Source organism: Nanorana parkeri, unplaced genomic scaffold, assembly GCF_000935625.1.
Source record: "Nanorana parkeri isolate BGI_ZX_2015 unplaced genomic scaffold, ASM93562v1 scaffold122, whole genome shotgun sequence".
NCBI classification, from domain to species: domain Eukaryota; kingdom Metazoa; phylum Chordata; class Amphibia; order Anura; family Dicroglossidae; genus Nanorana; species Nanorana parkeri.
In genome coordinates this window covers 1276437-1289610 of record NW_017306390.1, presented here as the reverse complement: position 1 = coordinate 1289610, position 13174 = coordinate 1276437, and the positions used below count along the sequence as shown (strand labels likewise).

General features: G+C 44.8%; 1 protein-coding gene across 1 annotated transcript in view; it reads left to right on the top strand.

Annotated features, from left to right (window-relative positions):
* Window positions 1-4748: 4748 nt before the first annotated feature.
* Window positions 4749-13174, top strand: part of RPGR (retinitis pigmentosa GTPase regulator) — a 72662-nt gene continuing 64236 nt past the window's right edge. Inside the window, exon 1 of the mRNA XM_018553506.1 lies at window positions 4749-4884. Coding sequence (XP_018409008.1) covers window positions 4851-4884 — 34 coding nt within the window. The 5' untranslated portion in view covers window positions 4749-4850. The remainder of the gene's footprint in view (window positions 4885-13174) is intronic.

Here is a 13174-nt window from a genome sequence, read left to right as displayed (position 1 = left end):
GCAAACGACATGTATCACGGCTTAGTTGATTGAGCCTTATGTAATAGCGTAGGAAATTTGCAGCTGTTACTATTTGGCGTGAATGTATCCTTTGTCTTGTCAGGACATTAGAATATTTATAAGAAAATATTTGGACACTGCAGTAACAACATTTCTTGTTTAATAAGACGTTACTCAAGATTTATGGTCCAGTTTGTGAATTAAGAGTTCCTTAATAACTTTTGGTGTCTGCAAGCATTGTATATTGTCCAACACAATTAACACTGTGATTCATGCGGTACACCATGGCAGGCATAAAAATGTTGCTCTGTGTTTCCCTACTGCATTGCTTCATATTTAATCAAGGCCAAGCTGTCTGCCCAAATAAAAGAGTGGATTTTCTCCTTTATTGTTATGTAACATCCCAGTAAATCACCGCCTCCTACTGAATCATGAGAGAGCAGCAGTTGGCCGTGTGCTGCAATTTCATATGCTGTTGCCAACTTTCCTTTCATTTCTATTAACAACGAATAAATGTATTTCACTGTAAGGTGCAATGAGCCTTCGCTAGCTCATTCCTTGCATGAGTAACTTAATAAATGTCATTGTTGTGCAGCTCCTTAAAGGCAGAATTATTTTATTAGAATGGACATTTAAAGCAGAAAGCCCCCAGCTAACTGGTTTGACCTTAGAGCTTGCCAGCTGAGGCCGTATGTGCATGCAATACAAGATAGGAGTCATTTGACTACTTAATGTCCTTTACAGGAACAATATGCAAATAACTGAGAGAGCTATGCATGGTTGATGGTTTTACCATGTAATTGATTCCAACCTGAATGAATGTGTACAACTGTTCTACCAGTCTTGTAAATTATTACTCACCCCCACCTTTCTCCTAGGCTGTCTAGAAAGCAATGTTTTATCTGTATTTATACAGTCGTTTTAATCTGTAATTTGCACTTGTTGATCCACCTTACATATTTTTCTTTAGACATATCGCACAGGGCTGGGAAAGTGTCCATATGGATTAAATATCCTTAGCCAAATGCAATGTTTTCATCAAACAGTGGTTTTTAATAATACACTTACTAAACCTTGACATTTTGCAGATTGTCCTCAATAAGATTGTCCATATGTTAGAGGCACTAAACAGGAGTTGGGGGCCGAGATCTTCAATCCCAGCCCCGAGACTTAAAGCGACACTGCCATGCCCCCAAAAAATCCCCAAAAATGTTAACCACTTGAGGAATTTAGACATAAGACATATGCCCTAAAAAAAACTTCAAGTTTTTAGAGCATTTCTCCTAGGTCCTGTTTCTCTCTCCTGATGCCACTCCCCTGCTGCAAATATGGGTAATTCCCTGTTGCCAAAATGACAGCTGGGAATGACTATGTATTACAGAGTGTTGATTAAATGGTACCCATATGATCAACACTCTATGGAAATATGAAAACTGCATTTAACAACTAAAAAAAGATTTTGAACTATCTGGACAACCTTAATCCTACTCAGAGAGTTTGTACTCTAATATTGGATACCAAGTGGGCTTCTGTCTATTTGATCTCCCAGGAAAGCCCCCACTGGTATGTTGTGTGTACCGTTATTAGCTCTCCTGCTATACCTTCTCCTTTACTACCCTTCTTATCCTATACCACGCTGCTGTGGTTTGCGAGTGTTGGATGATCTTATAGCCATGAACTGTCAGGACTGTCGAGTCTGTATATTTAATTATATCAATTGTTATATTAATGCAATAAATTGCGTATGTATTTACTGTATTGTACTAGATTGAAACAAACTAAATTGACACATGGCATTTTCTGTTTATATAAATATTTTAATGTATATTTACACCAATAAAATGTGTTATTTTTAGATATAAACTGTTATTCAATTTTTGGCAGCTCAAAAGCCCCAAGTCGTTTTTAAGTTTTTTGTGGTCTATGTATTACATAGCATGAGCTACTATGAAAATGCATCTACTCCAGTGTAAAATGGCAGTTGCAGATAGTAAATACAATGTTTCATTGTATTGTTTCATTGTTTTTACTATTCCATTCATATGTTGATCAAAGCTATGGCAACAAAATCAGTGAATCCATCTTCCTGGTGCTATCACACCAGCATCAGCAGCACACACGTTCAAGGGAAATTGGTTTTCGTTGAGGGTGCCCTTACCTTGTATAAATAAAGGGGTTGCTGTTTTTAGACCTGACCGAGGTCTATTTGCAACGTAAGAGGCGACAGCATGTGGAGGTGTATATATTGGTGGAGGAATTGGAGTTAACTGTTTACAGCTGATGCTGGTGTGATAGCACTGGGAAGCTGGATTCCCTGATTTTTAAAGATTGACCTTTAGTGTAACAGCACTGGGAGATTTAATTCACTTACCTGCAATCATTAGATAGTAGTGTGACAGCACTGGGGTGCAGGATATATAATATACGTGCATTTACTGTGTACACTTTATATATTATTTGTTTGTCCCGAAAAAAAAAAGGTTTTGAATAAACAGGCCCGTAGTGGCAGTATGAGTCCTGAAGTGGTTAAACAAAGTTCTCTAAAAAGTATTATACTTACCTCTCTAGTGACCTGTGTCTCCTATCTTGGCTTAGCTGAAGAGCTTCACTTTTCATCTGACTCTTTAGCATTCAACACTTCCAGGAGTGGTGGATACCTTTATCCCCTGCCCCAGGCTGTGGTTTCATCCTCCACCCCTTACATCACTACAGGACACAACAATGACATACAAGTCAGTGGAAGAAACTACATCCTGCTGCAGGAGACAGAACATTCTGAAGGTCCTATAACGATGTGGAGGTTGGCAGGAGGAAACAGGAAGGGACATTGTGGTGGCATGGTTTGTAGGAAAGGTAAGTATTCACTTCCTTTTTTTCTAATTTATCATTAAAATGACAGGGTCGTTTTCGACAGTGGAGCGAGCATCTTTAGACATCCTTTTCCTTTATTAAGCCTTAGGAAACAAGCAATAGTATAGAGTGACTATTTCCAGTTGTCCAGTTGTCTATGGCAACTGTTAGTTCAAGTGGGGGCTCGAAGGATGTTACCTTGACCCTAGGTTCACTATCTGATGGGTTACTGGTCTGGAACAGGCCTTTAACCAGTGCAATTTGAAAAGTCTGAACCTCTGTCTTGCTTGTGTGTACCAGATCAGTGATTCATTAGGTAGGAAATCTAGGACCATAATGCTTGTCCTGGTGCCTACACTTTTACATACCAAGTCAACAATAGCAGCTTCTATATTTCTATCCTTACAGGTTTCCTTTAAAGTGACATTAAACCCTCAGATTTTTTAATATAAACCAATACTGTAATGTGTACCTGTCTACAGCCCTGGCTATCACTAAATGCCTAGTAGTCAGATCACAGAAGGTGATGGGCGCTACACTACCCTAAGGCCCCATTCACCCCAGGGCGGAAGCATTTCAGCCTGGTTTGCGCGTGATCTTTGAAAGGGCATTTTTGGGCTGTTTTAATCGCGTTTAAGAACTGAAACGCAATGAAATGCACCCAAAAAACGCGCTGATCACTTTTCCATTGAAATCTATATAGGAAACGCGCTGATCAGGGCGGAAAAAGTAGCTCAGGGAGCATTTTGGGCGGCAGGCGGTTCGGACCGCGTGGTGACACACGATTGCATGAACAGTCCCCATTTTTTTGGGAGAATGAGCCATGGCTTATTCATATGTAAATAGCGCCACCCATTCATATGTAAATATCACAGTAGTGGGGGGCCAGTAGCCCCTATCTTAGTTTTGGTTGCCCCTGTCTGTCTGACATCTTGTGTCCGGGTTTCTGCTGCCTTGAAACCCAGACACAACATTTAAAACCCGGACTGTCCGGGTGAATCCTGGACAGGTGGCAACCCTAGCCGGGAATGGAGCCGGGTGCCGAGGATGATGTAACTCCTGTGAGCACGCTTCTTGCAGTATATTACCCTGGGTTGTTTCCAGCATCTGTAATATGCCAGGAATGGAGCTGGGTATCGGGGACAATGTAACTTCTGTGCGCATGTGTCATGCAGTGTGCTACCCTGGGTCCTTCCATGCATCTAATATGCCCGGAATGGAGTCGGGTATCGCAGACTGTGCACATGTGTTGTGCAGTGTACTAGCCCGGGTCCTTTGCAGCATCTGTAATATGCCAGGAATGGAGGCAGGAATCAGGGACACTGTAACTTCTGTGCTCATGCCTCATGCAGTGTACTTTCCCCAGGTTCTTTCATGGATCTGTAATATGCCGGAAATTGAGCTAGGTGCCAGAGACGATGTAACTCCTGCTTAGGAGTTAGGTCATCAGAGGCATCCCAATAATCAAATAGAATGACGGGGACCCGAAAGAAGCAGAAGTTTACATTGGTCAGTGCTGGAGGGCACACTTGTAAGGCTTTGCATACTTTGAAATATGGCAAGAGTTCCCTTTTCAATTTCAACTGTACTTCCGCTTTAATAGTAAACCATTTTGTCTTGTTTCTGTTTGAAAGTGGCAGCATTTAGAAATAAGCAATGCAATATGTTTTGTAGTTATAAAGTATATTTTTGTATGTAGACCTAGAAAAAGAACACGTGACTTTTGCTCCAACTATTTAGTACTGTGCCTTCCAGTGAGGTGAATTATTCCTAGCAATAGCAGTCTGGTGTATTGATTGAATGCAGTTCAGTCCTCCAGCCGCACAGTGGCAGTGTGGGGCCGCAGGACAGGATGACGGCTCCCGCCCCCGTTGCTATAGACTTGGAGTTTGTTTACTTCCGCTCACGGATTCCAGACGGAGAGAGATTCTGTACGGGTAATGGCTGTATGAGAGCATTGGAGTGGGAGCAGCTCAGCCCCAGCCACCGGTGTCCCAGGCATGGCCACCGAGGAACAGGAGAAGCCAGTGCCCAGTAAGTGCGAGCAGCAGCCATCTCACCCTGCATTCATGCCTTGGAATACTCACTGACATCATCTACATCTTACTGCTTGACAGTCACCAGCCTGATCTGCTCCTGCTGTGTGTTGCTCAGTGACATGATATACTTCTAACTGATATCATCTATCTGGTATTGGACCGTGACGGGCACTGACATGATCCATGGTTCTCTGAATGGGGGGGTCAGTGACATGATCTATGGGTGACTGGAGGCTTTGTAGTGTGTGATATTTACCAACATGTTCTGCCACTCATGACAGTGTGATGTCACAGACATCTAAAAGTCATTGACTTGTGTTACAGTAAATTACATGATTTAAAGCCCAACTCTAGATATATTAAATGTTTTCTATTGCAGCGGAGGCTGCCATCACCCTGCAAGTATAAATTGCTCATTTATGCCTTTGGGAGAGGAAAACGCTGTTTTACTTATCTTACTCATCTGGAAATTGGAGCTCTCAATTTCCTCTGGCCACTGTCCCGCGGCATCCCTGCATACAATGCATGGCTATAGAGCTTGCATTGTACTTGATGGCATTAGTTGTCCTTAGACTTCTGGAGTGGAGGGGAGAAGAGGCTGTAGAGAATGGTCTAGCAGCCTAAAGGGAGCTGTTGGGGGCCGTCCCTAATGCTGGAGGGAGGCTTTAAATTGATGTAAAGGGCGCCTTTAAAATGTGATTAAAAAAACAAAACATTTTAGTTAAAGTGATGCTAATCTCAGGAGTTAAATCTTAAAACTGCATTCAGGTACCTTAACTATTAACAATACACTGCATGCACAATTATTAGGCAAGTTGTTTTTTTGAGGATGCAGTGCTCTCGGTCAATCCAAAATGTTAATAAACCTCAAACCTGAATATTTAAAGGAGAACTATGAGGTGAGTGCTTTTCACTCACCTCATAGTTCTAGCCGACCTGTGACAATGAGACTGTCACAGGTCGGCTCAGTAGATCGGGAGGTGAGCGAACACATACCGGCATTCACTCACCTCTCGATCCTGTCACAGCTCTCTGCCGTGACAGGGGAGTGGCTGGATTCCCCCCTCCCTGCTCCTATCTGCCAGCCCTGACTGGCGGAACGGATGGGGAGGGGGCAGGTACAGCTGGCTCTGCCTCTAGATAGGCAGAGCCAGCTGTCACTCAGGCAGCTGGGCGGATCCAGACATAATTGTCGGGATCCGCTTCAGCTGCGGCGTCTCAGTATACCGTGAGCTGTAATTTGCGGTATACTGCTGCGTCTCAGTATACCGCGAACTGTAGCTCGCGGTATACTGAGCTTAGGGTGACGGGTGGACGCTAGTTTGTCGGGTTTCAGCCCTCCTCACCTTGGCCATGCAGGGGTGTGGTTTTTTTAATTTATTTTTTACTATTTTTTATTTTATTTTCAATTTTTTTTTTTCTTAAAATAGAAAAAGAAATTGAGGACACAAAGTCCTCAATCTCTTTTTCTGCAGTCTCTATTCTAAATGAATGGAAAGCAAAGAGGCTCCTCCCCATTCATTCAGAAAATATTTTACTATCAAGCAGTTTCTGAATGGGGAGGAGCCTCTGTACAGAGTGCTTCTCCCCATTGAGAAACTCATGCATGAACCGGACGTGATGTAAATTCCTGTTCATTCATTTATAACTGGGGACACATAGTACTATGTGTCCCCAGTTATTTACAAACACTGGAGTGATCAGCCGATCGCTCCAGTGTTTATCTTGCACAGAGGATTGGTACATACTAGTGACATGTACCGATCCTCTGCTGCTCGTCCACGCACAAGGGGGCTCAGCTTCTCCTCTGGATCCCCCTGCTCTTCAGCCGCGGGGGGGAGGGGGGTTGAGCCGCTGTGACAGAACGGACGAGCAGTGAGGGGAGAGAGAGGCGCCTGCTGTCAGATCCTGGCCGAGCGTCTCTCTCTCTCTTCACCGCTCTTCATTAGTTATGTGACAGCGGCTCCGTCCTCCGCCCTCCCCCGCCGCCGGTTCCTTCACATCTTCTCGGATCCCCGCTGGGCAGAGCAGCGGGGATCCAGAGAAGCGGCGGGAGGAGAGGACAGTGCGATCTACCAGTGATCGCTACGCGATCGATTGGTAGATCGCGATCGACCTTATGGGCACCCCCAAATGCTCGATACCTTCTCCAATACCGAAACTTCTGGTCAGAGGAAGGTTTCCTCTGACCGGCAGTGTCGTAGAGGAACATGGAGCCAGCCTACCGTGCAATCAGGAAGCGGGGCAGCGACTAATAACCCGCCTCCCAGTTTCCTGATTGGCCAGGAAGCCAGCTCCTTGCTGATTAGCTGCTTCGGTACTCGTACTCTATACCCAAAAACCGGTATTGGTGCATCCCTAGTTTTCATTCAAACTTTTTTTTTTTGTATTGGGACAAGTCCTTCATAACAATCTACAAGTAGATTTGGCCCCCGCTTTAGCCTTTTGACAAGTAGTTTTTTCAAAAATGTCCACACCCCTGCCATGTCTCTGAGCACTGAACACCTTGTACTTCTGGGCACTCCTTGTGGGTTGCAGTTCTGGAATACGACAGCACTGGACGATAATGGGTTCCCGGTAGCTTCACGTTTGATTCTTCTCAAATCTTTGCCAGTTAATTTGTGTCTTTCTTTCTCAACACATTTCTTGTGACCCTGTTGAATTTGCAATAAAACGTTTCATGGTTCTGTGATCACGCCCCAATATCTTAGCAATTTCAAGAGTGCGACATCCCTCTGAAATACTTTTTTATTATTTTTTACTTTTCAGAGTCAGTTAAATCTTTTTTTTTGGCCCATTTTGCTTGATGTAAAGAAGCTGACTTATCATTATGCACACCTTGATATAGGGTTTTGATCTCCCTAGGCCACACCCTCCCTCATTACACAAATACACATCACCTGATATTCTTTAATCTAGGGATGCACCGATACCGGTATTTTGGTACCAAGTACGAGTAGCAATAATTTTGTTTCGGTACTCGCCGATATCAATTACAGAGTAACGGAAGTCCCATTCAGGAAGCCAGGTGGCGTGTAATGGAGCCACCTTGCTTCCTGATTAGCCGGGAAGCCGGGCAGTGTGTAAAGACTCGCCACCCGGCTTCCCGATTAACAAGAAAGTCTGTCCCCTCTTACCTTGGTATGTCCAGCCTGTCACCTGGGGGTTAAATTGATGTTTGTTTGGCAGGAGCACGGTGGAAAATTTTTCTGAGTGTACAGAATTCTAACCATGAATGTAATTTCTGTTTGGGACTGCCCTAGGAAAGAGGAAACTAGGGCACCCCCCCACACTAAATCTGCAGGATGTTTGGTGGGCTCTGCACACCACAGATCCTGCACAGCCCACCCATGACTCTCAGGTGGGCTGTGCAAAATCCATGCTGGGCTCTGCAGGGTCCCTTTAGCAGCAGTGTGATCCTCTTACCTGCTGCTTGGTCCCCGGCCTCCTCCACCGCTGGACTGGTGCTGCAGGACCCGGCCTCCTAAGCAGCCCAAAGGCTCTTCGGTGACCTGGCTTCCTACGGCACCCTGGCCCCGCCCCTTCCTGAACCGACATCGTCTTGGCCTCGCCCCGCCCCCTCGTGCTGCAACGCCTCCTCTGCCTCTTCTGCTTCCTCCACCGCCGTCTCCCATCGCCTCCTCCTTTACGTCTTTTGACTCCTCCGCCCGGCTGCCTAACTGTTTTGGGGGTTTTGGCGCGCCCCTCCCCCTGAAAACCGCCGCCCAAGGAAAAGGCCTTGTTTGCATCACGGCAGATACACCCCTGCTCATGTGCTAGTCAAGAAAGAAACTTGTTTAGTACATCTGAGATTCCATTCAAGTAGCAGGTCTGAGCAAAAGTTTTAAGGACTTTCAAAAGAAGTTAGTATAGTCAATAATGGCAATATCAAATGTTCTGACGCTGTTAGATTTTGGTCAATGATTTTTTTTTAATGTTTACAATTTCATAAATAACAATTTATAGGGTCCATATGAGCTAGCAGAAAGGGATGGGGCATGTATGTCCTCTGATCATTTAGTGTTGTGTTTCTAGTTCCCTGTCTGTTCACTGCTAAAAATATAGATGCCAAATATGTAATCTTTCATTTTTACTGGACATTTAAAAATAATTGTACTCCTAAAGATAATAAAGAAAACATCATACATTTTCCAGTAACAAGAGCATGTGTTCTCTATGGATGTCCTCTGTGATTATGGGATGACCTGTAACAAGAATATGTACCCTCTATTCATGTCGCCTGTGCTTATGGGGTGACCTCTATTGAGAACATATATCCTCTATGCATGTCTCTTGTGCTTATGGGGTGTTCTGTAATGAGAACGTGTCTTTTATTCATGTCCCCTGTGCTCATGGGGTGACCTGTAATGAGAACATGTGTCCTATATTTATGTCTCCTGTGCTTATGGGGTTACCTCTATTGAGAAAATGTATCCTTTATGCATGTCCTTGTGCTGTAACAAGAACATGCATTAGGGCTGCAGCTAATGATTGTTGCAGGGGTGTGGAATTCGTATCACTCGACGCCTGGGACATGTAGTTTCGGGCGCCGGGCAAGTGTTGTTTTCACTGTTTTAGCCCTGCTACGGACAAGTAGCAGGGCTGGTTTTCTCTCTTAAATGAGTGGCGAGAGCGGCGCTGTGAGCAGGGGGCGTGGACGGAGCGGGGGGGCGTGGAGTGCTGAGAGCGGGGGGCGTGGAGTAGTGATGGAGCAGTGACAGAGCCGGATGGTGGTGCTGTGACAGGCTCTGTCACCTCCCTCAGCCTCTGTCCCCGGCGGCCGCTGCTTGTTCCTGTCACAGGAGTTCTAGCAACAGTGCTGTGCTGGAGGTGACAGGGTCAATAAAGAGTACAAAGTCACGGAATCGCACACCATCGCCGATCGTGCTGTCAGTGCTATTATTTTCTAATGGCACTCCAGTCGCACCAGGCAGATCGCACCGTTTCCCACCGCAATACCGCCCGGGCGATCCCACACGATCACGGTTGAAAACACTGCGTGGTGCATGTCGTGAAAATAGGTACATCTACCTTTTTTTCAGTGATTGCCATGCAGATGTAACCCCATACATGCGGATGCAACCGCACACGATCGCACGTCCCGGGAATCCGCAGGTCTGCACCAACCCTAAAGGGTTAATTTACTTTCCCAAGTAATTTGGGAAAATGGAATTACCTGCACAAATCTCCCTCCCACTAAACTTACCTTTCAGCAAACGGCCCTTCCTGTCCACCAGTACGAGTGTACTATCTGTACCTGTTCCATGTATTCTGAATTTCGCTCGGCAAATTGCAAGCACTCGATGGTCAACGTGGTCACCTGACGGCACTGACCAATGAGAAGCGCTTCTTAGCACTGCTAAATACGGTTTTGGTTAAAATAATTTTTTTTGTATCAGGACAAGTAGATTGTCATGAGGGACAAGTAGATTCGGCCTCCGCTTCAGTCCTTGGACAAGTATTTTTTTCAAAAATGTCCACACCCGTTATTGTCATAATTAATTAGTCAGCCGAAAAAATAATAATAATTAAACAATGCAATCACATCCTTTAATTTAAAATAAGATGCACAAATGCCGTGTTACAAACATAAAGTTTACTTCAGAATAAAACTGCATGAATATTTTTTTAGCAATCCCACTGCACTGGAACACACGGCATTGCAGTACCGTATGTTCCAGTATGGCCGACCGCACGGTGGGTGGCAGACGCGTTTGGGGTGCCATTGAATGGCACTGCAACACACCTCCCACAGCAGAATTTGTCAGGTGGAAACTGAAAATTACTTTTTCCCACCTTTTTATAATAAAAAATAAAAAATGATTGTATTTGTAAGCACATGGCGCTTGAATAGCTTCAGGGAATGACAGCTGCCAGTGACAAGATTCCACAGCAGGTAGTGGGCTGATGCAATAGCCAGCCTGCTATTGGCCATTTTAAATTGCAACAGCCAATAGCAAGCTGGCTATTGCAACCGTCCACTGCTTGCTGTGCCCTCCTCCCAGCATGGAGGAGAGAGCTAGGTGATCCAACCAACTAATCGATTAGTTGGTTGCAGCCATAACTTGTATCCTGAATACTGTACATGTCCCCTCTGCTTATGGAGTGACCTGTAACAATAACACGTGTCCACTGTGCATATGTCCTATGCTTATGGTGACCTGTAATGAGAACATGTGCCAGGCATCCCTAAATGTCAGACTCCCGTCTGCACACCGACCAGGTGGTGGTCCTGTTTGGACCACGATTGCTTACCTGCACAGGGTTATGGCTGGCTGACGGTGGATACACCAGTCCCTGAGGCTGGTGCATGCATTGGCAACCATAACCCAGTGTAGGCCCCCCTCCGCTTCAGTCATTGGTTGCTAGGACCTCTGGTGCTTATGGGGTGACCTGTGATGAGAACATGTATCCGATATGCATGTCCCCTGTGTTTATCAGAGGACCTGTAACAATAATATGGGTCCTCTCTGCATTTCCCCTTATAGGGTGACCTGTGATAAAAGTAAAAGATAGGTCACCAGCACTTGACGTTTCGGGGCCGCGCAGGGTCCCTTCTTCAAGGCACATCTTTCTGCCTTGAAGAAGGGACCCTGCGCGGCCCCGAAACGTCGGCTTTGTTGATCATTGTGACACAATTGTCCATTAAAAAGGACATTACTATTTAGATTATTTGAGTATTTAAATTATTTGAGTGCTGGTGACCTATCTTTTACTTCGTATCTTGCACGGTGCCATCCGTGGTAGTTGCTACAAGCACCATCGCTTTTACTGGCCGGGACTGCTGTAAGGTGTGCGGAGAGCACCCTCACCAACTGAAACCTGATAAAAGCATACATCCTCTATACTTGTTCCCCATGCTTGTAGGGTGACCTGTAATGGACATCCTCCAAAAAGCAAAGAACAAGGTGCTGTAATGAGCTTTTTCCCCCTCCAGATAGCATTAGTTCAGGGAAAGAAATACATCTTTGAACTGTTATCATCTCTCTAAATAAAACTGCACATCAATGACTGGCAATATTTAAGTGCATTCCATTTATGATGAAAGGCTCTTTTGTCAAATGTCTTTCATGTTACAGTCCTTCTCACCTGAAGCATGCAGTACTATTTTTTTTTGCATCATACCTTTGAGAAAGTCCTACGTTTTGAACTGCTCCAATGTGTTTGGAATATTTAAAATCAATCTGCTATGATTTGCATAAATATATATGATTAACTGAGTCTAGAGGTTTCTGCAAAGATGCAGGTGCGAGAAATGTCTTATTTTTTTTTTCTGCTGTACTATCCCTGTGCTGTGTCTGGCACTGGTTAAATGTTCATGTTAAAAGAAGAAAAATAGAAAAGTAGTCCTGGATTGTTTAGTATTGTTACATCATGAATAGGCTAAATATGGATCTAGTATTCCGCCATGGGCGTCCCGAGGCCAGGTGTCACCCCGCAATTATGTCATCGTGCATGCGCGGTCATCTGATTGACTTCTGCCGGCGGCCATCTTAGTGATGGACGCCGGCAGAGAGAGAGGAGGGGACGTTCACCCGGCGGGATGAGGTATGCCGCCGGGTCCCCTCCTCTCTCCGGACACAGTCGGACTCTGGGTTCATGACCGAGTGCCCGACTTTTCAGGGGGTGACACCAAAATGACTGTTAGTCATTTTGGTGTCACCCAGGTGTGCCCGCACCCCCTTGTGACCCCACTGTATTCAGCTAATAATTTAGAGGTGTACAAATCAACATGGCAGATTTGTAGATGCTAGAACTAATTCTTGTTGCTTGTTTTAAAGACCTAAATTGAAATGACATTACTGCCTGCTGGCTTAATGTATATCTACAGCCATGGTCTCATTACGGAGACTTCCCTTTACTTCCTATTCTATAGATTCTGAACAGGAAGTGAGAGGATATTTTTCCAATGTACCAAAAATCCCATTTTAGGCAGATGTCACGGGAACAAGTGTCCCCATTGGAAGAATCCCCCAAATTTCCATGTGGAGGTTAAGGACCTGCTCCATGTATGGCCAGCTTAAAGCGTATTTCCACTTTTGCAGTAAAATTTGAGAAAGCCCCTGTATATGTTCGTTGTGTGTTCCCATTCACACGACAAACCCCCAAATGTTTTTTCTCAAATGTCTTACCTTTTAGATGTTTTATTACAGAATGGCCGATTCCAGGTTTTTCTCAGTACCTTTACCGTGATCTGTCCTTATAGAAAGCCTTAGGACTGAAATTTGAGATTTGTGTTTCCCTCATTAACATTTGAATGCAGAAGCTGTGTGGGGGGGGGGGCG